General features: G+C 32.3%; 3 protein-coding genes across 3 annotated transcripts in view; all 3 read left to right on the top strand.

The window, feature by feature from the left end:
* Positions 1–27,881, top strand: part of LOC118195316 (monocarboxylate transporter 10-like) — a 587,842-nt gene that overhangs the window by 286,041 nt on the left and 273,920 nt on the right. The window lies entirely within an intron of this gene.
* On the top strand, positions 1,867–11,187 carry LOC146994452 (uncharacterized). Its single transcript, XM_085827342.1, has one exon. The coding sequence runs from the start codon at positions 9,958–9,960 to the stop codon at positions 10,966–10,968; it is 1,011 nt and encodes a 336-aa protein (XP_085683468.1). The 5' UTR covers positions 1,867–9,957; the 3' UTR covers positions 10,969–11,187.
* LOC146994451 (uncharacterized) lies at positions 19,653–21,730 on the top strand. Its single transcript, XM_085827341.1, has one exon. The coding sequence runs from the start codon at positions 19,867–19,869 to the stop codon at positions 20,869–20,871; it is 1,005 nt and encodes a 334-aa protein (XP_085683467.1). The 5' UTR covers positions 19,653–19,866; the 3' UTR covers positions 20,872–21,730.

Here is a 27,881-nt window from a genome sequence, read left to right as displayed (position 1 = left end):
GAGACGATATCCTGGGCTACCACTTAAGCTAAAAGGCTATCTAATCATAAATGAAGAACCCCAAAGAATCTTTGAAGCTTCTATGGACAAGCTATGCCCTTTCATATTCCTTCCAATTTATCCTAATTTAGATGATTTTCACGCACGTAATTCTGTAGAAATTCATTTTCAGGTAACTGAAATGGAACCTTCTGATGAAAAAACGAATATAAATGAAAAGGAAGTGCAAACTGATAGTGATTTCGATATTTTAAATGTAAAAGGCAAGCCCATAGCAACAATTGACACGAATTCTTTAACCAGCTTATCTCGGGATATGCAAACAATGTACGAAGAAAATCACCATTCAGACTACACACTAATGTGTGGCTCAGAAAAATTTCACGTTCATAAGTGTGTTCTTTCGGCCAGATCTCCAGTTTTCGCAAGCATGTTGCAACATCCAATGAATGAGACAGCAGAGAACAGCATGATTATACCCGACATCGATGCCGTTGTGTTGGATCAGCTGGTATCATTTATGTATAGTGGACTCATAACCGAGCTTTCTTATCCCATGGCACGAGACCTATATTCCGCATCCGACAAGTACGCTGTGTTGCAGCTGAAAGATAAGTGTAGCCAGTTTATAATTTCGTCTCTCTGCACTTCCACAGCTGTTGAGATATTAATTTTAGGGGACATGCATAACGATATTATGCTCAAAAATGCTGCCATTAGTTATATTTCCGACAATTTTGATGAGCTGAATACTACCGAAGCATGGCTTACTCTTGTGAAAGAGCGTTCCCCTTTGGCAGTTGAAGTTTTGTCTTCGGCGATGACTCACCTGAAATCGAAATTTAAGAATGGAAAATAATTCATTATTCCTTTTAACTGATGATACATTATATAATGATTAGTTCAGTGTAGCACGGAGTTTTGTTTTGGATACTAAATTCTTGCCTTTCAGTGGTTTATCTTGAATATTGTCGTATATAAACAAATATGAAATATTTATCATTTTGACAATATTGTAGCATAGAAATGGTTAGTAGCTATTCATTTATATTTTAGATTTACAATTGATTTTCAAAAGTAAATTTATATTAATTTTGCATGTTGCAATATTATTTAGTGTGTGCATTGATAAGTTATGAATGAAGATCTGGGTAAAGGGATAGAAGATATTTGCAAAGTTTTTATTCGAATATCAAAATAAATTACTATGACATCAATTACTCTTACAGTTTACTCCACATTCATTTGGAAAGGGATGGCTGAATAATTATATTGATTTAGTTTTAAAGTTACGAAAACCCTAATACATTATACTAAATTTTAAGCATAATGATATTATTAATAATTGGTTCTGTATTTACATTTTAATATCTTTTACATTTTGGCTTTCTTTTCCGGTTATGTTTGGTTAATGTATATGTATGTATATATATAATTTAACAAACGAAAAAAGAACAAACGAAAAAAGACCTATATATGTATGCTAAATGTTTGGGTTATAAATACTTCATGAAATTTAACTGCAGCAGATAAACTTTAATACCACAGGAAAATAAACATGCATAAAAGTTACTAAAATTAGAATTTATGTAATTTTGTATATTTGTTTCATACAGAGAATGTTTTTTTAATTGCATGCTTTTCATTATTTTTGTTCCAGTTTATTGTTCTTTCACTTGATAATTGATTGCTAATAAAAAATGATGTGCAAAATAGTCGTATTAGTGCACTATAATGTATATGTTTTCTTAGTATAGTGTAATATATATATATTATGAATAGAATAATTTTGCACTTGAAAGCAGAGAGATCGTTTACAATGGCTTTTGAAATCCTGCTGAACCAAACCATCACTAATATAAGGATGAATGTTGTTTCATTTCACTTTTTAAATTTTAAGTGCTTGACTTCTTGCAGTGACTTGATAAATGTTATAGCGTCTCTTACATATGTTACAGATAATTTAATTTCTTGAAAATATTCAATAGCAGTGTTTCTGGAATAAGAAACTGTATTATTTTGCTGAAACATGTCGATGCGGAAATGAGTGTTTTTTACAAATACAATTATAACCTGAAAAATGTCATAAAATGTTCCTTGTAAAATTAACATCCTGACGCTTCATTATTTTAACTCGAAGAATCTTCTGAAGAGCACATTTTTTATTTTTCTTTGGTAACATTAATTCAAAAGAATCTTAAAAAATTTAAATAGAAGACAGAAGGATTTTGATATGTTGCAGTATGTGTATAAATAAATTCCATTAACCATTCCGTTGCCCACCAGCGGCCGAGCAGTAGAAACTGCTGAACACGTTCCGGGTTCGTTCCGGGGTTTGAGTGCAGGTGAATAGGCTGGCTGCATGGGTGTTTTGGGGGTTTTAACGTGGATACGAGCCCGTTTCTCTTAAAAAGACCTCCACGGAGAATCCCTCTCTGTCCGTGTCGTGCCTAAGGTAATAAAATAAAAAAAATAAGTGAAAATAAAAATTCCTCACTCAGCAGATTTAGAGTTCTTTGAAGTTTATTCTCTTTCTTGGAGCAAAATCTTACTTAAAAGCACCATTTTGATTGCACTTCAGCAATTCAGACAAATAATATTACAGGCAGTAAAATAATATTCAAAAAGCTTATATCTGCGTAAGTAAAACGTCTATGTCTTTAAAAATGAATATATGTAAAAATCTATGCAGTAATAAATATTTTCCTTTATAAATAATTAAACTTGTATCATGTTTAGTCAATTATTCAAAAAATAATAAATAATATTTAAATAAGCCTAAAACGTTTACTATCAAATCAAAATTCTAGAGAGTAAGATTGAAAACATTCTTCAAAACGTAACTCTTTGGGTAAAGATGGTTCATTACTATGTTAATAGAGTATCACAGTACATCAATAATATGCAATACAAATAATTCCCGAAGTAATATTTATCGTCTGTAATTAGTAAAGCTTTAGCAGTAATTCAATTGTATTACTGAAATCTGATTTTATAAATAAAATTCGAAATAATCTGTAGTTGCTTTCCGTATCTTAAAAGTTCCATTAGCATATTAGTATCTTAAAAGCTCCATTAGCAAAAGCTTATTTGCTAAAACTGAAAATATCTATAAACCAGAAAATCAATCACTAAGGATGTATCAGTAGTTACCAGCAATAAAACTATTATTATTAAATAATTCAGCAAATATAATCATTAATCGTTATTTTCAGTGAAGGTTTTAGCATATACTTCAGTATAAACACATATAAACTAAATATCTGGCTTTTTATGTGTTAAGTTTTAACACGTTGTTGATGCACTGTGTAAATTTGCATCGTAAAAAGTCAGATATCTATATAGTCAGACATATAGAAAATATGATTGAAAATATCTGCGAAATGTATATCTTTCATCAGTTTTATTATTTAATTACTGACCGTTTTACTTCGTTGTGCGAAGTAAATAAGTATAGTAATCGCAAAACATAACGGGCATCGTATTTCAACGAAAATATCCATTTCGACCGCTTTCGAAACCATTTGAATGATGTTTTTGTGGGACATCTGTAGGTACGGACAAAATAAAAGACCGTTTTTACCAAAAAAGATTTTAAAATGGATTCAGATTGATTCAGAAGAGATTTCTTTCTTGATATCTGTACTTATGTACAGAAATGTATGTCTATGTATATCTATCTATCTATGTTATGTATGTCTGTCGCATACCTCGCATTTTTACTTGTTTCAAGATAAAAATCTGAAAACACACCAAATTTTTTATAATACTCCTTGGATCGAACATCGGCATCTGGAAACACAAATTTGGAATATGTTTAATTATATTTTTCATAATATGTAAAATTTTAACAAATTTTTTATTAACAAACTGAACGAATAACAAAGCATTCCTTTAATATTAACAACGCGTGCATCTTCTAGCAAGGATATTATATGCGTGATGTTTCCTTACATTTCTTTCTGGTATTATGCTGGTAGCGTACCAACGCAGAACTTTATAATGTCTAATGGTATTTTGTGTCGAATGGCTTGAATGTCTGTATCACTTTTATAATCCCATTTTCAATCCTTCGTGAAAAGACGCCCCTTTGGGCGTAGTTTAAAATCTGAAAGCTTATACAATTTTTAAATTTTTTTTTTTAATTTAGTAGTTGAGCTACAAAGATTTCTAGAAGAAATATCATCTTCTCCAGCAGTCATTTTTAAAATGTATTTAGGTAATGAAAGATGTTATTGCTTTCATTCTAAGATTTATATCACATATTGCCTAATTAATATTTGCATATTTTCAAGTTTTCATAATGGAAAGAACTGTATCGTAAAAAATCTCCACATTACGCTCAGTACACTGCATGTAAAATTATAATTCATTTGCAATCATAAAAATTCATAAAACTTGAGTCTGTCTGACTTGATTGTGTATCGTACATACCAAAAATTTTGACGATTTATATCGAGTTATATAATATGATTTCAGTGTTAAATATCCATTAATGTTTAACATGCATTAAAATAATTGTGTCACGGAATCAGCCCGAATATTGAATATTATTAAAGTGAATAAGAAGAATATACAGCATAATAAGGACTGCATGTAAAATGAATAAGAGTATATACATCGCCAAATATATCCGCATTATCGCCACAACACTTATATGAAAATTCAGCATGTTGCAACAATAAAATGAAAAAATATCATGTGTACACCACATGACTTCCTTGTACGAAATATTAAATTATACGCATTTTTTCTTGAATTTCATTTAAATTGTTTGGATTGAATTAAATCTACTTCGTCAACAGCGCATATACCACAATAGAATAAATGCACTCTTTAAAATTCACTATATGTTTTTACTATAACGACACTCTGAACGCACAAAATTTATATAATTTGAAGAATTATTGTTGCCACATGTTCTATTTAAATACTATAATAAAGCTAAAACGATGTATGAAAGAAATTAAGCAAACAAAACAGAAAAGAAACAGTTTTTCACAGACGATTCAGTATTTCTCATTCAATTAATTCAGCTCTCACTTCACGACAAGGCAAAAATACATAAAAACTCAAAATATCTTCATTAAAAATTACGAAGTAAATCTTAAACACTTATTTCCTCGAAAAATTTCCAGAAAGGATTAAGCATGATTTAATTCGCTATAATAAATGAAGGCGTTTTTGTGTTGCGAAGCTTAGTCTCTCTAGATTGGCAACAAATCTACAATTCTCCTGTTTCAAATGTAAACAAATATGTCCGCCATGTTATTTAAAACTTAACCGCACTTAAACAGCTTTTAAATTGTTGATAATTGTACAAATATTGCTTTCAGAATTACGAAAAGCATAAAAACCCTAACAGGAAGATAAAAACAACATAATTCAATCATTTTTTAATGCAAAAAATGTACAATTTAGAAACATATAAGAGTAAAGATACTGAGATCACTGAGCCGGGTAACAGAGTGGATATATATATAAATATATTTATATACGTTTGGTGAGGCCAATTGCAAACAAAATACGAGGTTCACATCTAAATGTTATAGCAGTTCTATATACAAAATTTCAACGTTCTGAGGCTACTCGTTTTTGAGTTTTGCGAGATACGTACGTATATACGTTCGAAAAGACGCCACGAAAAATTGTCTTCAGTATTAATTTTAAAGCAGTTTTATAATTTTTTTTGGAAGTAAGGTGTCTTTTATTCTGTCCTTACGCACAAATATCACGCAAAAACATCGTTAAATTGCATTCGATAGCGGTCAAAATGGATATTTTCGTTTAAATATGTTGCCTGAAACGTTTCGCGATTACAATACTTCTTTTTTATTTCGTACAATTAAGTAAAAAAAAGAACAACAACGAGTTTGAGCAAACCATTTACTTAAAAAAAATCCCGTGAACCAATATATACAGCTATAAATGCATACTATGAATCACAGGCAACATACGATATAGCGTGAATATTAAAATGTGAAAAATGACTTCCTGCATAAGGTTATGAATTTACAAGATTTTCTCCCTTTTATTGCATGCAGATGCAATAATGAACATTGCAGAGATTTTTATGATGTGGAAAAGAGATAGTCAAGCCGTTTTCGTTTTCCCTGTAAAATGTAAGGTGAAGGAAATGTTTTACCATGCGAGTGGTTGGTGTGGTAAAGGATTTATATAAGAAAATAGTATATTATTTGTTTACAGTGGTGTAGCTGGAAAAACGTTATTCTATATTTACCTAACGTTACATCTCACGATCATTCAGCTATTTCATGGCATATATTTGTTAATTAATATGAACTGAGAAACTAAAACTACAGTTAATGACAGATAAAGAAAATGCATAATATCTGTAAATTTACTAAAAACAAAATGATATTTTTGTTCGATTTTAAATCGAAATCAGTATGCCTTCTTTAAAAATACCTTTTTTTTCAAAATATCTTAATACTTTTAGTTCAATGCGTAGCAGAGATAAATAGTTTAGTGAAAAGGAATTCTTTCTGATCAATTTAATTAAAAAATGATTATGCAAGAAGCGAACTCGGTTATTAATTTTTATTTATGATTGAGACTCAAAATCACACGCTTATAAAATACTTAAAATGATTCCTACAATGTTTCAACAATAACGTTTTCTTATTCCAAACAACTGGTCATTGAAATACATAAATATTGCACTAGAAACGTTTGATTCATTGAAAATAAAAGTCAGTGTACAATAAGTGACCAACCAGTGGCCTAGACGTAATGTCCCTCAACACTGGTAGTTCGGTTCGATGTTCGAATCATGATAACGGGCTGGCTTCGTGGGCGTTTTTGTGGATTTCCCCATGTGTAACTTGCTAATACGAGCCAGGTTTCCTTAGAAAGTCCTCCACGAATGCATCCGTCGCTTCCGTGAAGTGCCTTACGGCGGAAAACGTAAATAGTAATAAAGTGCAATATGTGAAGTTTTTGTTCTTGAAAACTCCCTAATCTAATGCCAGTCCGATAAAGATTTTATTTTATTAAATTTTAATTAAAAATTTTCATTGGCAAATAATAGCTTAAATATTGTTAAAAATCCCGAGGACACAGAGTCGCGCCAAAATACAATCTCACTCAGAAATATTAATGTAATTTTCTTTTAGATTTCTGGCATGTGGAATATAAGATATTACGAAACACTCAGCACAAGCACGACTCTAAGAAATACAAGTTCACTTAGCACTGATAGTTAGGTCTGAGGTTCGAATTCTGCAGAATGGTCTGGTTGTATGGGCGTTTTCGTCTTTTTTCCATGTTTAACGCATATATGAACCAGATTTTCCCTTAAAACATTATATGCACGAAGGCGTTCTTCCTCTTAGGCAGGTAGCCCTTGAGTGCTTTGTCCTAATTAAATAAACCAACCAAGAAATGAAAGATGTCGGCTAGCACATTTTGTTCTAAATACTAATATATGACAGATTCCTTTAAGAACATTCTTATTTAAGACGCGTTTCCTAAGTGATAATCCCACAACAGTTAAGAAGCAACCATGATAAAGTAGCTACCAAACAACGGCTAGAATACCGTTTCATCCTAATCCAACTACTGGTCACTTTCGGGGAACGTTGCTAAGAAATAATTCACTATGTGTTAAGAAAGAACAAGAAAAAATTCACCTTTTTCCATATAAAGGAATAAAAAAAATTAAATGTTTACTAAAGAAAATAAATATACTTAAATTGCAAATCTAAGTTCAAAGCGACCATTTACGGTTCGAAATGATTTACCCTACTATGAAGGTGGTCATCTTTGAAGGATTAAATTCGATACCAAAGTTTCATTCCTATTGCGGTCAGTTACAGGGGTTTTTGATTTTAAGAAGCTGCTTTACTGCAGTTTATAGCCCACCAGCGGCCGAACGGTAAAGACGCTGAACACTGGCAGTTTGGTCAGAGGTTCGAATCCCGCGAACGGGCCGGCTTCATGGGTGTTTTCGTGGTTTTCCCCCATGTGTAACGTGTATACGAGCCAGTTTCTTTTGGAAATTCCTCCCTTTAGGTAGATAGCCCCCGTGTGCTTTGCTATAATGGAATAATCCAGTGCCATTCCAATCCACTGTAAGTTTATAAAAATTCAGTGAAGGATTAAACACTTTCGAATAAAATTTATCCACAAAAGTAAATAATAGTCTTAATGTACTTATAAGAAATGTCTGAATGTAAAGTTCAACGTAAAGAATTCTCTTCAAATCGACCACTCGAGATTTCGCGATATCTTTTTAAACTTGCCTAGATGTGTTCATCTGCAATAATAATTAAAACCTATGTTTATTTCTGTTGTCAAATACACTAGTCCTCTCAGGGAGAGACCAGTATTTGTAAGAAGGGTTCATTTCAATTATACACTGACTACCAATAAGTATTTGGACACCTATGCAAATGACGATATCTGCGGTCGTAAGGTACGTCACGGACTCCGCCGGTATATATCGTGTAGGAAACAGCATCGGATTTAATCGCATGCAAGATGCCTCGCAGTTCGGAGCTCTCTGATTTCGAGAAAGGTATAATTATCGGGTATCACAATTGTGGCCGATCCTTAAGGGACATATCTAGCGATCTGAAGTACCCAAAATCGACAGTGGCCTATGTGATTAAGAAGTGGAAGGTGAGCGGTGATTCTCGGAATGTGCCCCGAGTCGGCAGAGCAACGAAACTGAGAGATAGAGACCGACGAGTGCTGTACAGAGAAATTCGGAAGAACCGCACCCAACCGATGGCTCTTATCCGCAAGGAGCTTCAACAGGTATCCGGGAGTATTGTTTCAATGAATACCATCCGTAAGGAAGCACATCTGCTTGTTTTTCATGGTCGTGCTGCTGCCCATAAGCCTTTGATCACAAAGTCCAACCGCGCTGCTCTGTTAATGTGGTGCACATCGAAATTGGACCGTAGATCAGTGGAAACAGGTTCTTTGTAGTGACGAATGAAGGTTGACCATTTACCGTTCGGATGGCAGGGTCTGGGTCTGGCGTCTACCTGGAGAACGTCTCCTGCCAGAATGCATTGTGCCAACAGTCAAGTTCGGCGTAGGTGGAATTATGGTCTGGGGGTGTTTCTCCTGGTATGGGCTGGGACCCTTGGTCCCCATTCATGGTAAGCTCAACTCCGATGCCTACTGCACTATTTTTAATGACAATGTGCTTCCTACGTTGTGGCAGATTTACGGTTGGACACCTGTTACTTTTAGGACAACAATGCCAGTTGTCATGTTTCGACGTTAACCAAGGCTTGGTATGGTGGCAATGGAGTTCATCAAAAGGACTGGCCTGTTCAGAGTCGAGACCTGAACCCTATCGAGAAACTCTGGGACGAGTTGCATCACTGAATTCAGGGGTGCACTACCCGTGCAAAATCGGTGAAGGAACTTCTATGTCTTCTCCAAGCCAAGTGGAAGAAAATACCATTAGCTTTCATACAAAGGCTTGTAGAAAGTATGCCCCGGAGGGTCCACGCTGTAATTACCTCTTGTGGAGGATCTACCAACTATTGATTTTGAATAAAGTTTGTTTTTCTTTTTTTATCACAGGTGTCCAAATACTCATTGGTAGTCAGTGTATATTGTTTCAGTGTATCACTGATATTAAAGTTTCGTTTCGCTTCAGTCGATTCGTTTCCATGGGTACGATGAATCGCTTTGGATAAGATGTCTGATAAATGATAAAAACAGGTATTTCTGTTAATGTAGAAATAAACTGTTGAAAATAATGCAGCGATATTAGTCTCGTGAATTTCCGTTCTACAAAGAACTTTGTACTAGACTCATCGTCACAGTTCTTATAATGTTGTTGCTGAGATGCGCTTTTCTTCGTCATAAAAATTTTTTTTCTGAAAGATAGGCTTAGATTAAATTGACGAAATCGAATTATATAGGAAAACACTACATAGAATTTTAGAGACTTTTAAGTTAAGAGAAATAGATATGAGGACTTATACATTGGATTTAAAATGGTATGTTCCTTTCGGCTGGAGAGGAGGTGTTCACAGTCAGAGCTTTGGGCACTCAAAAGAGTGGACTCTTGAATTTCGTCCAGATGTTTCAAGAAGCATTTTTACGAATTGCTTATGTCTGTGCAGACAAAAGAGTGGACTACGACTTATGCTAAAAGGCCATCTATCGACAGACTCACAAGGCCTCATAAATTTCGAAGCTTCTATGGACAAGATAAGCACTTGCGTTTCCCTTCCAATCCTTAAATCCACACTTCTGGATAATCACGATCGTTTTGTAAAAATTACGTTTACTGTCACTGAAATGGAACCTCCTGATGAAAAAACGAATGTAAATGAAAAGGAAGTGCAAACTGATAGTGATTTCGATATTTTAAATGTAAAAGGAAAGCCCATAGCAACAATTGACACGAATTCTTTAACCGGCTTATCTCGGGATATGCAAACAATGTACGAAGAAAATCACCATTCTGACTTCACACTAATCTGTGGCTCAGAAACATTTCAAGCTTATAAGTTTGTTGTTTCGGCTAGATCTCCAGTTTTCGCAAGCATGTTGCAACATCCAATGAATGAAACAGCAGAGAGCAGAATGATTATACCCCACGTCGATGCCCTTGTGTTGGATCAGCTCATGCTGTTCATGTATACTGGACACATAAACGAGCTTTCTTATCCCATGGCACGAGACTTATATCCCGCATCGGACAAGTATGCTGTGTTGCAGCTGAAAGATAAGTGTAGCGAGTTTATAATTTCGTGTCTCTGCACTTCCACATCTGTTGAGATATTAATTTTAGGGGACATGCATAACGATATAATACTCAAAAATGCTGCCATTAGTTATATTGCCGATAATTTTGAAGAGTTGAATACTACCGAAGCATGGCTTACTCTTGTGAAAGAGCGTTCCCCTTTGGCAGTTGAAGTTTTGTCTTCGGCAATGAGTCATCTGAAATCGAAATTTAAGAATGGCAAATAATTCTTTATTCCTTTTCATTGATGATACATTATTTAATGATTAGTTCAGTGTAGCATGGAGTTTTGTTTTACATTCTAAATCCTTGCCTTTCAGTGGTTTATCTTGAACGTTGTCATATGTAAACAAATATTTGAAATGATTTATCATTTTGACGATATTGTATCCTAAAATGCTTAGTAGCTAATCATATTTTTGGTATAAATTTACATTTGATTTTGATTTGTAAATTTACATTAATTTGCCTGTCTGAATATTAATTAGTATGTGCGTTAGTGACAGTTATAAATGAAAATTTGAGCAAAGGGCTAGAAGACATTTGCAAAATTTTTAGTCGAATATCAAAATAAATTACTACGATATCATTGACGGTTTACTGCACAATCATTTTGAGAAGAGATGAATAATGATGTTACAAAAAACGTAATTTATACTAAATTTAAGCATGATACTGTTAATTATTGATTTTGTGTTTACATTTTAATATCTCTTATATATTTAGACTTCATTGGGTTACTGTATATATATTTATATATACTAAATGTTTACATAATACTTCATGAAAATTAACTGCAGATAAATATTAAATCCAGAGGAAAATAATGTATGCATAAAAAATAAAATTGTTTGTCTTAGAAAGGGATAGTACTGGTCATCGTGTTGGTACTGTAGCTTAAAAAGAGGTTAGTAGTTAATCGTTTATTTTTTGTATGAATACAAACTATCAGTAGATACGTTTCCTTGAATATTTCTGAAACCGTTTAATAATTAAAAAAAGTAATAATAAATTTTAAATTTGAAACTTATAAATCGATAACGGACCCGTTATCATATATAAGCATATCGCTCAACGCAGGACACGCTGCAGAATTCTATATGAAAAACACTTATCCAAAGAAAAATGGAAAACAATTGTCACAATAGATGAAGCTTAGGTGTATTTAAATGACTGTAACAAAAAAGAGCCATTTATTATCATAAAAGGGGAGAAAAAAATTTTAATACATGGTTCAAAGAATCGAAAGAAAATTTTTCTAAGGGATTCATGATTGTTGCTGGTTTTTCTTATAATGGCAAGTTAAAAAAAAAAGAGTGCAAAGAAATATCAAGATTAACTCCAAAATACTACCAGGAACATATTTTATCGCCTATGTTTCTGAATGAAATACCATCGCTTTACCCACAGTGCCATTAATCTGTGAGACTCCATTAGGACAAAGCTAGCAGTCACACATCAAAATCCACTGTAAATTTCCTAAAAGGAATGGAACAAAAAACTGGTGTCAAGGCCATATTCTTCACTGATATCCCTACTAAATCTCCCGATTTGTCACCTATGGATTTTTGTGCTTTCGGACTTTTAAAAACTGCTTTATCCAAACGTTGTCCCAAAACCCTAACAGGACTCCGGAAAGCTGTTCGGGAGGAATGGGATAGAATATTTCTTCTGCCACTTCAAAAGGCATTATTATCCAGGAAATCGAAAGATAGTTCAGAATAAGGGATGTCAAATAGAACATTTAAAACACAAGAATTTTATGTAATTTAGTTTTGTGAATACAATATACGTCGTCTAAAAAATGTGTGAACAGCCTCTGTATTTGTTCATTTTCGCAGTTCGTATAAGCTGATAGCTGCCATGTACAGTTCCTGATCGTGAGAATATATTTCTGCGAGGTAGTCTTTGATTAAGTTGGCGATATCCAAATTACGTGTCATTTCAGAGACTCGTAAGTTACGCGAAATAGGTGTTTCGCTGGGACGGTTCTTTCAACAACGAAAGACTGGTATCTAGAAGATTCGGGGCTTCAGATGACTGGAATCTTTCCTTTTCGGAGCGCTTTCAAAATTTATGTCTACACAGAGAAAAGAGTAGGTCAAATGTAACTCTAAAATGTCAACTGATTACCAAATCACAAGTCATAAATTTGGCAGACCAACTAAGCCATTTACGCATTAGAATTGGTCTTCGAGTATCTTATACTACGCTTATGATTGGTGAACATCCTTACGTAGAAATTCACTTTCACGCTACTGAAGTAAAAGCTTCAGATGAAGAAGGTATCGAATGTGTACTGTATAGAATAAACGTGCTTGCTTTATCCAGTTTATCACGAGACATGCAGACAATTTACCAAAAAAGACATCAATCCGACTTCACACTAATCTGTGGCTCCAGCAAGATTCGAGTTCATAAATGCATTTTTTCAGCCAGGTCTACAGTTTTTGGAAGTATGTTCCATCATTCTATGGCTGAAACGACAGACAACGCAATAAACATTCCTGATATTCGTGGCAATGTGTTGGATCAGCTCGTATTATTCATGTATACTGGACGCATAAACGAGTTTTCGTATCCCATGGCACGAGACCTGTATTCCGCATCCGACAAGTACGCTGTGTTACAGCTGAAAGATAAGTGTAGCCAGTTTATAATTTCATCACTCTGCACTTCGACAGCTATTGAGATATTAACATTAGGGAACACGCATAACGATATTCGGATAAAAAGCGGTGCTGTTAGTTTTATTTCTGACAATTTTGGAGATCTGAATACTACCAAAGCATGGCTTACGCTTGTAAAAGAGCGTTCTACTTTGACAGTAGAAGTTTTGTGTTCGGCGATGATTCAACTGAAATCGAAAATTCAGAATAAAAATTCAGAATAGAATAATTCATTATTTGTTTTCCTTGAGATGATATTTTTAATGATTAGTTCAGTGTAGTACGCAGTTTTTTTTTCGACATTCTAATTACTTGCATTTAAATGGTTTATCTTGAATTTTCTCATATATAGTAAATAAATATGAAATGGTTTACCATCTTGACGATATCGTAGCCTAGAAATGGTTAGTAGCTATTCATTTATTTTTATATAAGTTTACAATTGATTTTTAAAAGTAAATTTACATTAATTTGCTTGAAACTTCCAATATTATTTAGTATGTGCAATGATGACAGTTTTAAATCAAACGTTCTTTATTCTATCCCTTTGAATAGAAATTTTTGCACCCCTTTTACTCGCAAATCAACATAAATTACTATGATATTAATTAATCTCAGATTTCACTGCACTTTCATTTGAAAAAGGGTGCTTATTAAAAGGTATGAAATATGTAATAATTTATACGAGATTTTAAGCATGATACTATTTACAATTTATTTTGGGTTTATACTTTAATTTCTTTATATTTTGGCTTTCTTTTCCTTTTATGTTTGGTTGCTGTATATATATATATAATGCTAAATGCTGAATGTTTTCATAATTTTTAATGAAAATTAACTGCAATATAATCAAGGCAAAGCACACTAGGGCTATGTGCCTAAGGGAAGGAATGCCTTCGTGGAGGACTTTCTAAGGGAAACTGGCTCGTATACACTTTACGCATGGGGAAAACCACGAAAACACAAATGCAGCCAGCCCCTTCGCGGAATTCGAACGTCGGACCAAACTACCAGTGTTCAGCGACTTTACCGCTCGACCGCTGGTAGGCCCCAGATAAACATTAAAACCAGAGGAAAATAAAGTATGCATAAAAGTAAATAAAATTAGAAAATAGGGATTTTTATAAATTTGCTTCATTTAGTGAATTTTTTTTATTACTCTTGCACTTTTAGTTATATTTTTTAAATAATGAGTTCTTTCCGAAGTATAAATTTTGCTTTCACTTGTGAATAAATTGTTAATAATGGATAATGTGCTAATAACGGATATGAGTAACGTATAAGGTATGTATATATTTAGTATAGTTTAATAGCATATATATTATGAATAGGATAATTGTGCACCTTGAAGAAGAAACATTCTTTACCAGTGTCTTTTGAATTCCAGTTTTCCCTTCCCTTTCATTGTGCGACAGCGGAAAAAAACGTCCATGGTTTTTTCTTTCAAAAACCTTTAACAAAGTGCGTAAACCACATTTAGCGTTATTATCGCTTATAAAAACCATGCCAAACTTCGGAACGCGCCACCATATAAAAATTACGTATATCTTGTGAAATTTTTAATACAAAAGTGTAACGTTTTGCTGATATTTCAAGAAATGAATCTACTTTAATATGATGGTATAAATTTATAGGTTATAATTCAAAATGTTTTCGAAAAATTTGTAAAATTAACTAAAAAATACAAATTTAAAAAATAAATCAGATTATCTCTACGAATTTGATTTGGATTGAACCTAAATTTCGGACTCTGAAAAAGGGAATCAGGTAAGTTTAGTCAAAAAATAGATATTAATAAATATATGCAAAATTCAATTAATATTGAGGAGCTAAACCTTTGAGAGCTGATTTTTAAGAAACTCTTCCTGCGATTATTACAAAACTTGGAACTGTTGCATAATTTGATTCGTAGAATCGAAATGTGGAAAAAAATTATTATGGTTTTTTCAGAAAAATCTCGATTTTGTATTAAAACGCTTATTTTACAACAATGTCTATTTAATATTCATATCCGAATTCGCGCTTTAGAGACATGAAAGATGCAAATTAAATTCTGTGAGTCAGCCTAGTAGATTGGGAGACATAGAACTGTCGCATTTTTTGTGCAGGCTGTACCCGAATGTTTTAAGAGAAAGAGCTCATCAGCTGCAGAGCGGTAAAGCCGCTGAACACTGGGTAGTTCGGCATGAGGTTCGAATCTCGCGATCGAGCTGGCTGTATATGCGTTTTCGCGATTTTCCTATATGTGGCGTGTATATGAGCTAGTTTTCCTTAGAAAGTCCTCCACGAAGGTATCCACACCTTTAGGTGGACAGCCCTCGGGTGGTTTGGTATTACCAAATAAACCAAACCAAACCAAACTTTAAGTTGAATAAGATTCCGGTGAAGATATTTGAATTGTGGATGCGTTGTTTTCGTATAGTAGACGCACGTGTATGTGTAAACCCGTCGAAGTTTCTTCTGTTTCGAAATAAAAAGTCTTTCACAGAATTAATTAACATATTATTTTAAACCTTTAAGTGTCCTTTTTTAAAATGTCCAGTTTCTTACTAATGAAATATATAACAATTACCTTTATATCAGTTATTATAAATTAGTTATTCATATCCTAGAGAAATAAAATTATAATATTTTGTTTTTTAATAATTATATAATTAAACAATGTTATATTCTTAATAAATTCACTAGCTGAAAAATTTGTGATATTTTCTTTTTTTAATAATTATATATTTAAACAGTGTTACATTCTACAAATAAATTCACTAGCTCAAGAATTATAATAAATATATTGGCGGTAGAATATTTTGCACTTTTCATTTGCTTTCGAAATACATAATGCATGAAGTTGTATCTAATCTAATATTGTGTGTTGCTTAAAATAAAAATTTGAATGTGCGTGCCTTTCTTCTGCATTTCCCAAAGCTACAATGGCTTAATGAATGAATTAAAATTCCTAAAATATTTAACACATTTTTTTAAAATTGATTATCATATGCAAGTAGCACATGATGTAGCAAAGACGTTGCAAACTAGTCCGAGAGGTTGCAAAGTGGTTGTGGTAACGTCTTTGCTATGTCATGTGCTACTTGGGAAAAATGTTCATATCGAAAGGCATTATCAATTTAGCTTTGAGTCTTGAATAATTTAAAATAAACATTTAAACACAATTATGAGAAGGCTTTGCAAATTTCGTTTCGTTTATTTTTCAGCGTACAATTATAAATAAGTATCCCAGAGATTAACACAGAAATTGAGAAGTTGCGTTAAAAAAAGCATGCAATAAAAGAAAAATTATTTTATTTTGATGAAATATGTGCATAGATATATAAGAACCTTATAGGTAAGAAAATTTTGCATGCAAAATTTCATAAATTATGGTTACTGTATGTTTTTCGTCTAATTAAATTTATTTTTAATGGTAATAAGTATGAAAAAAGGTAAATAAAATTTCTAAGAAATTCTTTTATGCTATGTTAATGACTCATTGATTTAATTAAATATAAATTATACATGAGGTACTTTAAAACAATCCAATATTTTTTTACTTAGCTAAAGTACGTATGTAAGAGTGCTTCAGAAATTATCAGCAGTTAAAGATTTCATTTTATTATTGCTGCGTGAATAGTAGGAAAATTAATTAAATTCATTATGCAGAAAAATATTTCAACAATCATGTATTTTCAGTAATGAATATTTATGACTTTTTTAATATAAGGTATATTTCATTACTAATTTAGTTTATCACTGATACCGAAATGATTGTGATAATGTCGTTTTGCTTTATTAGATTCGTTTCCATGGTTACAGTGGATAGCTTTAGATAAGATATCTGATAAATAACAAAAACGGGAGTTTCTGTTGACTTTGACTTCTTGCATCTCATTTTAGACTTGTAAGTTGTGTGAAATAGGAATGAGGAATTATAACTTGCATTTTCATTGGTACGTACCTTTTGGCTGGGAAGGATTGGAATTCAGCAGCAAATTTGGGCCCTCAAATGCGTGGAATCTTTCCTTTCGTCCGGATGCGACACTAAGCCAGCGAAGAAAACGCTTATGTCTATGCAGACAAAGGGGTGGGTTAAAAATCCAGTTAGAAGGTTACCTAATTACAAAATCACAAGGCTTCATAAATTTCGAAGCTTCTATGGACCAGCTAAGCACTTTCGTTTTTCTTCCAATACTTTATAATAGGCTTGTGATTCAGAGAGATTCTTATGTTACAATTGATTTCCAAGTGACCGAAAGGAAATCTTCCGAGGAAGAAACTGATGTAAATGTAAAAGTTGGGCAAACTGATACCGATTTCGATATGCTAGATGAATCAGACAAACTCCCCACGATGCCTGATGTGACCTCTTTATCCCTTTTATCACGGGATATGCAGACAATGTACCAAAAAAGACATCAATCCGACTTCACACTAATCTGTGGCTCCAACAAGATTCAAGTTCATAAGTGCATTCTTTCAGCCAGATCTCCAGTTTTTGCAAGCATGTTCCAACATGCTATGACTGAAACAGCAGAAAAGAGAATGATTATCCCCAACATCGATGCCCTTGTGTTGGATCAGCTTGTCCTCTTCATGAATACTGGACGCATAAACGAGCTTTCGTATCCCATGGCACGAGACCTGTATTCTGCATCTGACCAGTACGCTGTTCTACAGCTGAAAGATAAGTGCAGCGGGTTTCTAATTTCGTCGCTCTGTACTTCGACAGCTGTTGAGGTATTAATTTTAGGGGACATGCATAACGATATTATACTCAAAAATGCTGCCATTAGTTATATTTCCTTCAATTTTGATGAGCTGAATACTACCGAAGCATGGCTTACGCTTGTAAAAGAGCGTTCGCCTTTGGCAATTGAAGTTTTATCTTCGGCAGTGACTCAAGCCAAATCCGAATTTCAGAACAGAATCTAATTAATTGTTTACGTAATAATTAATTAAGGCTTTTTAATAATTCATTCAGTGTGCTGTTGAATGCTATTCTATATACTACAATTTTGCTCTCCAGTGCTTTCTATTGAATACTTTAACATGTCCAAAATACATGTAATGGTTTATCTTAAAGAACAAAAGAGTCATCTTGCAATATTATTCCCTAAAATGGTTCGTAGTTATACATTTAGTTTTTATGTAAAAAACTGTTGATACATTTTTATAAATGAACTATTGATTTTCAGAAAATAATTTTTTTTTAATTTGCATGAAACTTTCAATATTATTTAGCATGTTATTTAATGGATCTTACAAATAAGATATTGCATTAATGGATTGAAGAATTTTGTACAATTTTCGTTAAAAAATCAACTTAAAATTGCTGAGATATGTTACTCTAAAGGTTTACTATTCAATCATTTGAAAAGATATAATTTGTCATAATAATTTGCGTTATTTATAGTACATTATTTAAATTCACATAACGATGAAAAACATAATATTTTACTATATTTTAAACATAATACTATTATGCATTGGTTTTCTATTTTATTTTAATTTATTTTTGTCTTTGGTTTTCGTTTTGCTTACATAATAATATTATTATGTATATATATAAAGAATAAGAGGTTTTAAATAAGATTCCACCAGCAGCCGAGCGGTAAAGGCGCTGAACACTGGTAGTTCGGACCGACATTCGAATCTCGCGAACGGACTGACTGCATGGGAGTTTTCGTGGTTTTTCGTATGTGTAACGTATATACGAGCCAGTTTTCTTTAGAAAGTCCTCCACGAAGGCATCCCTCCCTTTAGGCAGATAGCCCTCGTGTGTTTTCCATAACTGAATAATTAATCGTTCTAAATAAATTAATTTTTCAAAGTAATAATAAAATGAATAAGAAATTCTTTTGTGATGTATTAATGATTGACCTTGTTAATAAACGCTAAATTATAAAAGGTTTGTTAAAAATTTCCGCGACGTTCTCTGCTTATATAAACAAAGTTATTCAAAAGCTTTTAAAAATTACGTGCCGTTGAAGAGCATATTTTGCAGTGTTGCGTGTACAGTAAAGTATTTAAATAAAATCCATTACACAGAGGAAAAAAATATGTATTTGCGGTAAAGAATATTTAAGTCTATTTATTAATATAAGATACATATCCTCACTACTTCAGTTTATCACTGATACTGAAGTTTCGTTTCGTTTTACTAGATATGTTTCCATGGGTACGCTGAATAGCTTTGGATAAGACGTCTGATAAGTGATAAAAACAGCACTTTCCGTGAATTTTGAAAGCTGTTGCTGAAGTGATATGAGTCTCGAAGATTTACGTTCAACAAAATATATGTATTAAATTCATCACTGCAGTTCTTATAGTATGGTTGCCGAGATCTACCGTTCCTCGTCATGTGAATTCATTTCTGCTAAAGAGACTTTGATTAAATTCACGAAAACGATTGATATAGGGAAAACCTATAGAGCATTTTAGAGTCTTCTAAGTTAAAAATTTGGCATGAGGCAATATCAATTAAATTTTACTTGGTTACCTGGCTGTGGCCGGTTCTCCGAGAAATCCAGTAGAAAGTTTGGGCCATCAAATGAGTGGCATCTTACCATTTGTCTAGATGGTGAAGAAATAAGGGACCGTTTATGTCTACGGAGACGATATCCTGGGCTACCACTTAAGCTAAAAGGCTATCTAATCATAAATGAAGAACCCCAAAGAATCTTTGAAGCTTCTATGGACAAGCTATGCCCTTTCATATTCCTTCCAATTTATCCTAATTTAGATGATTTTCACGCACGTAATTCTGTAGAAATTCATTTTCAGGTAACTGAAATGGAACCTTCTGATGAAAAAACGAATATAAATGAAAAGGAAGTGCAAACTTATAGTGATTTCGATATTTTAAATGTAAAAGGCAAGCCCATAGCAACAATTGACACGAATTCTTTAACCAGCTTATCTCGGGATATGCAAACAATGTACGAAGAAAATCACCATTCAGACTACACACTAATGTGTGGCTCAGAAAAATTTCACGTTCATAAGTGTGTTCTTTCGGCCAGATCTCCAGTTTTCGCAAGCATGTTGCAACATCCAATGAATGAGACAGCAGAGAACAGCATGATTATACCCGACATCGATGCCGTTGTGTTGGATCAGCTGGTATCATTTATGTATAGTGGACTCATAACCGAGCTTTCTTATCCCATGGCACGAGACCTATATTCCGCATCCGACAAGTACGCTGTGTTGCAGCTGAAAGATAAGTGTAGCCAGTTTATAATTTCGTCTCTCTGCACTTCCACAGCTGTTGAGATATTAATTTTAGGGGACATGCATAACGATATTATGCTCAAAAATGCTGCCATTAGTTATATTTCCGACAATTTTGATGAGCTGAATACTACCGAAGCATGGCTTACTCTTGTGAAAGAGCGTTCCCCTTTGGCAGTTGAAGTTTTGTCTTCGGCGATGACTCACCTGAAATCGAAATTTAAGAATGGAAAATAATTCATTATTCCTTTTAACTGATGATACATTATATAATGATTAGTTCAGTGTAGCATGGAGTTTTGTTTTGGATACTAAATTCTTGCCTTTCAGTGGTTTATCTTGAATATTGTCGTATATAAACAAATATGAAATATTTATCATTTTGACAATATTGTAGCATAGAAATGGTTAGTAGCTATTCATTTATATTTTAGATTTACAATTGATTTTCAAAAGTAAATTTATATTAATTTTGCATGTTGCAATATTATTTAGTGTGTGCATTGATAAGTTATGAATGAAGATCTGGGTAAAGGGATAGAAGATATTTGCAAAGTTTTTATTCGAATATCAAAATAAATTACTATGACATCAATTACTCTTACGGTTTACTCCACATTCATTTGGAAAGGGATGGCTGAATAATTATATTGATTTAGTTTTAAAGTTACGAAAACCCTAATACATTATACTAAATTATAAGCATAATGATATTATTAATAATTGGTTCTGTATTTACATTCTAATATCTTTTAGATTTTGGCATTCTTTTCCGGTTATGTTTGGTTAATGTATATGTATGTGTTTATATATAATTTAAAGTTAAGTTGTAAGAACAAACGAAAAAAGACCTATATATGTATGCTAAATGTTTGGGTTATAAATACTTCATGAAATTTAACTGCAGCAGATAAACTTTAATACCACAGGAAAATAAAGCATGCATAAAAGTTACTAAAATTAGAATTTATGTAATTTTGTATATTTGTTTTATACAGAGAATGTTTTTTAATTGCATGCTTTTCATTATTCTTGTTCCAGTTTATTGTTCTTTCACTTAATAATTGATTGTTAATAAAGGATGATGTGCAAAATAGTCGTATTAGTGCACTATAATGTATATGTTTTCTTAGTATAGTGTAATATATATATATTATGAATAGAATGATTTTGCACTTGAAAGCAGAGAGATCGTTTACAATGGCTTTTGAAATCCTGCTGAACCAAACCATAACTAATATAAGGATGAATGTTGTTTCACTTCACTTTTTCAATTTTAAGTACTTGACTTCTTGCAGTGACTTGATAAATGTTATAGCGTCTCTTACATATGTTACAGATATTTTAGTTTCTTGAAAATATTCAATAGCAGTGTTTCTGGAATAAGAAACTGTATTATTTTGTTGAAACATGTGGATGCAGAAATGAGTGCTTTTTACAAATACAATTTTAACCTGAAAAATGTCATAAAATGTTCTTTGTAAAATTAATATCCTGACGATTCATTATTTTAACTCGAAGAATCTTCTTAAAACGACCTCCCCGGAGAATCCCTCTCTTTTCGTGTAGTGCCTAAGGTAATAAAATAAAAACGTAAGTGAAAATAAAAATCCCTCACTCAGCAGATTTAGAGTTCTTTGAAGTTTATTCTCTTTCTTAGAGCAAAATCTTACTTAAAAGCACCATTTTGATTGCATTTCAGCAATTCAGACAAATAATATTACAGGCAGTAAAATAATATTCAAAAAGCTTACATCTGCGTTAGTAAAACATCTATGTCTTTAAAAATGAATATATCTAAAAATCTATGCAGTCATAAATATTTTTCTTTATAAGTAATTAAACTTGTATCATGTTTAGTCAATTATTCAAATAATTATAAATATTATTTAAATAAGCCTAAAACTTTACAATCAAATCAAAATTCTAGGGAGTAAGATTGAAAACATTCTTAAAAACGTAACTCTTTGGGTAAAGGTGGTTCATTACTATGTTAATAGAGTATCACAGTACATCACTAATACGGAATACAAATAATTCCCGAAGTAATATTTATCGTCTCTAATTAGTAAAGCTTTAGCAGTAATTCAATTGTATTACTGAAATCTGATTTTATAAATAAAAATTCGAAATAATCTGTAGTTGCTTTTCGTATCTTAAAAGTTCTATTAGCATATTAGTATCTTAAAAGCTCCATTAGCAAAAGCTTATTTGCTAAAACTGAAAATATCTATAAACCAGAAAATCAATCAGTAAGGATGTATCAGTAGTTATCAGCAAAAAACTATTATTATTAAATAATTCAGCAAAGATAATCATTAATCGTTATTTTCAGTGAAGGTTTTAGCATATACTTCAGTATAAACACATATAAACTAAATATCTGGCTTTTTATGAGTTAAGTTTTAACACTTTGTTGATGCACTGTGTAAATTTGCATCGTAAAAAGTCAGACATCTATAAAGTCAGACATATGGAAAATATGATTGAAAATATCTGCAAAATGTATATCATTCAGTTAAGATCGTTATTAGCTATAATTCGCAAGGTTACGACAATAATTAGGAAATCATTTTCAAAGTTTTATTATTTAATTACTGACCGTTTTACTTCGTTGTGCGAAGTAAATAAGTATAGTAATCGCGAAACATAACGGGCATCGTATTTCAACGAAAATATCCATTTCGACCGCTTTCGAAACCATTTGAATGATGTTTTTGTGTGACATCTGTACTTACGGACACAATAAAAGACCGTTTTTACCAAAAAAGATTGTAAAATGAATTCAGATTGATTCAGAAGAGATTTCTTTCTTATATCTGTACTTATGTACGTATGTATGTCTGTCGCATACGTCGCATTTTTCTTGTTTCAAGATAAAAATCTGAAAACACACCAAATTTTTTATAATAGTCCTTGGATCGAACATCGGCATCTGGAAACACAAATTTGGAATATGTTTAATTATATTTTTCATAATTTGTAAAATTTTAACAAATTTTTTATTAACAAACTCAACGAATTTCAAAGCATTCCTTTAATATTAACAACGCGTGCATCTTCAAGCAAGGATATTATATGCGTGATGTTTCCTTACATTTCTTTCTGGTATTATGCTGGTAGAGTACCAACGCAGAACTTTATAATGTGTAATGGTATTTTGTGTCGAATGGCTTTGAATGTCTGTATCACTTTTGTAATCCCATTTTCAATCCTTCGTGAAAAAACGCCCCTTTGGGCGTAATTTAAAATCTGAAAGCTTATACAATTTTTAATTTATTATTTTTTTAAAATTCAGTATTTGAGCTACAAAGATTTCTAGAAGAAATATCATCTTCTCCAGCAGTCATTTGTAAAATGTATTTAGGTAATGAAAGATGTTATTGCTTTCATTCTAAGATTTATATCACATTTTGCCTAATTAATATTTGCATATTTTCAAGTTTTCATAATGGCAATAACTCTATCGTAAAAAATCTCCACATTACGCTCAGTACAGTGCATGTAAAATTATAATTCATTTGCAATCATAAAAATTCATAAAACGTGAGTCTATTTGACTTGATTGTGTATCTTACATACCAAAAATTTTGACGATTTATATCGAGTTATATAATATGATTTCAGTGTTAAATATGCATTAAAGTTTAACATGCATTAAAATAATTGTGTCACGGAATCACCCGAATATTGAATATTATTAAAGTGAATAAGAAGAATATACAGTATAATAAGGACTGCATGTAAAATGAATAAGAGTATATACATCGCCAAATATATCCGCATTATGGCCACAACACTTATATGAAAATTAAGCATGTTGCAACAATAAAATGAAAAAATCTGATGTGTACACCACATGACTTCCTTGTACGGAATATTAAATTATACGCATTTTTTCTTGAATTTCATTTAAATTGATTGGATTGAATTAAATCTACTTCGTCGACAGCGCATAAACCACAGTAGAATAAATGCACTCTTTAAAATTCACTATATTTGTTTACTATAACGACACTCCGAATGCACAAAATGTATATCATTTGAAGAATTATTGTTGCCACATGTTCTATTCAAATACTATAATAAAGCTAAACGATGTATGAAAGAAATTAAGCAAACAAAACAGAAAAGAAACAGTTTTTCACAGACGATTCAGTATTTCTCATTCAATTAATTCAGCTCTCACTTCGCGACAAGGCAAAAATACATAAAACCTCAAAATATTTGCATTAAAAATTACGAAGTAAATCTTAAACACTTATATCCTCGAAAAATTTCCAGAAATTTAAGCATGATTTAACTCCCAATAATAAATGAAGGCGTTATTTTTGTGTTGCGAAGCTTAGTCTCTCTAGATTGGCAACAAATCTACAATTCTGCTGTTTCAAATGTAAACAAATATGTCCACCATGTTATTTAAAACTTAACCACACTTAAGCAGCTTTTAAATTGTTGATAATTGTACGAATATTGCTTCCAGAATTAAGAAAGCCAAAAAACCTTAACCGGAAGATAAAAACAACATAATTCAATCATTTTTAAAGCAAAAATTGTACAATTTACAAACATATAAGAGTAAAGATACTGAGATCACTGAGCCGGGTAACAGAGTGGATATATATATAAATATATTTATATACGTTTGGTACGGCCGATTGCAACCAAAATACGAGGTTCACATCTAAATGTTATAGCAGTTCTATATACAAGGCTCTGAGGCTACTCGTTTTTGAGTTATGCAAGGTACGTACGTACGTACGTACGTACATACGTTCGTACAGACGCCACGAAAAATTCTCTTCAGAATTAATTTTAAAGCACTTTTATAAATTTTTTGGAAGAAAGGTGTCTTTTATTCTGTCCTTACGCACAGATATCACGCAAAAACATCGTTAAATTGCATTCGATAGCGGTCAAAATGGATATTTTCGTTGAAATATGTTGCCTGAAACTTTTCGCGATTTCAATACTTCCTTTTTACTTCGTACAAGGAAATAAAAAAAAAAGAACAACAACGAGTTTGAGCAAACCATTTACTTAAAAAATCATGTGATTCAATATATACAGCTATAAATGCATACTATGAATCACACGCAACATACAAATTAAGCGTAAATATTAAAATGTGAAAAATGACTTCCTGCATAAGGTTATGAATTTACATGATTTTCTCCCTTTTGCATGCAGATGCACTAATGAACATTGCAGAGATTTTTATGATGTGGAAAAGAGATAGTCAAGCCGTTTTCTTTTTCCCTGTAAAATGTAAGCTGAAGGAAATGTTTTACCATGCGAGTGGTTGGTGTGGTAAAGGATTTATATAAGAAAATAGTATATTATTTGTTTACAGTGGTGTAGCTGGAAAAACGTTATTCTACATTTACCTAACGTTACATCTCACGATCATTCAGCTATTTCATGGCATATATTTGTTAATTAATATGAACTGAGAAACTAAAACTACAGTTAATGACAGATAAATAAAATGCATAATATCTGTAAATTTACTAAAAACAAAATGATATTTTTGTTCGATTTTAAATGGAAATCAGTATGCCTTCTTTAAAAATACCTTTTTTTCAAAATATCTTACATACTTTTAGTTCAATGCGTAGCAGAGATAAATAGGTTCATTTTATTGAAAAACAATTCTTTCTGATCAGTTTAATTAAAAAATGACTATGCAAGAAGCGAACTCGGTTATTAATTTTTATTTATGATTGAGACTCAAAATTACAAGTTTATTAAATACTTAAAATGATTCATATAATGTTTCAACAATAATGGTTTCTTATTCCAAACAACTGGTCATTTAAATACATAAAAATTGCACTAGAAACGTTTGATTCATTGAAAATAAAAGTAAGTGTACAATAAGTGACCAACCAGTGGCCTAGACGTAATGTCCCTCAACACTGGTAATTCGGTCTTGTTGTTCGAATCCTGAGAACGGGCTGCCTTCGTGGGCGTTTTTGTGGGTTTCCTCATGTGTAACTTGCTAATACGAGCCAGGTTTCCTTAGAAAGTCCTCCACGAAGGCATCCGTCCCTGCCGTGAAATGGCTTAAGGGGGAAAACGTAAATAGTAATAAAGTGCAATATGTGCAGTTTTTGTTCTTGAAAATACCCTACTCTAATGTCAGTCAGATAAAGATTTTATTTTATTAAATTTTAATTAAAAATTTTCATTGGCAAATAATAGTCTAAATATTGTTAAAAATTCTGAGGACACAGAGCGCCAAAGTAAAATCTCATAAATATTAATATAATTTGGTTTTAGATTTCTGGCATGTGGAAATTAAGATATTCTGAAAATTAAGAAACACTTAGCAAAAGCACGACTCTAAGAAATACAAGTTCGCTGAACACTGATAGTTTGGTATGAGGTTCGAATTCTGGCGAATGGGCTGGTTGCATGAGCGTTTTCGTCTTTTTTCCATGTTTAACTTGTATATGAACCAGATTTTTCCCTTAAAACATTATCTACGAAGACGTCCTTTCCCTTAGGCAGATAGCCCTTGAGGGCTTTGTCATAACACTAGAACAGCCGAATTTCAGACTAACCGAAAACCGCCATCGGGGGTCAATTTGACCCTCATAAGAAATGTAAGTAGAAACACAGTAAATGATTGAAATGATGCTGAAATGACCACATAAAAGAGTTTTTAGAGGTTTTTATTTATTTTTTATACTTTAGAATTTTTTTTCGCGCAATTAGTGCAAATTAGCACACAGTATCTTTCAATGTAAGATTACAAAAACAAAAACAAAATCTATGAAAAACAAGCAAAAGATACAAATGCAAAAAGTGGAAAATAGAACATATGCAAAAAATTACAAAAAAACATAAATTGGGAATAAACACACAATTTTTTCCAAAATTTGTTATACATTACCGCAGATGATACAATATGAACGCTTGACAGTGATAGCAACACATTTACCACAAATTGGTTTCTGCCATCCCTCACAGCTGACAACAGTCTTGTTTTGTCCCTTGCAACTTTGAAATGCACAGTTCTTTCGTTTAAGTGTCTGTATTTGAACAATCGGGGGGCATCTGTTGCGTAGTGCACCAACTCATAGTTCTTCCGCGAGTGCAAGAATAAATTCTCGACGGGAAATAGAGGTGCCCAAGGATTCTTTGAATATAATCCAAACATTGAGTGTAGCAAAGTCAAGGGCGTTGTAAAAAACATGTACAGGCCACCTGCGACTTCCACTACTTGTACTATATTTCCTCAG

The sequence above is a fragment of the Stegodyphus dumicola genome, chromosome 11, assembly GCF_044657685.1.
Source record: "Stegodyphus dumicola isolate Sdum_Otavi_A_Nest chromosome 11, ASM4465768v1".
In the NCBI taxonomy this organism is placed as follows: Eukaryota; Metazoa; Arthropoda; class Arachnida; order Araneae; family Eresidae; genus Stegodyphus; species Stegodyphus dumicola.
This window is presented reverse-complemented; position numbering and strand designations above follow the sequence as displayed.

Coding starts and splice junctions, on each gene's coding strand:
- LOC146994452 (XM_085827342.1), top strand. CDS start 9,958: ATGAGGACTTATACATTGGATTTAAAATGGTATGTTCCTTTCGGCTGG.
- LOC146994451 (XM_085827341.1), top strand. CDS start 19,867: ATGAGGCAATATCAATTAAATTTTACTTGGTTACCTGGCTGTGGCCGG.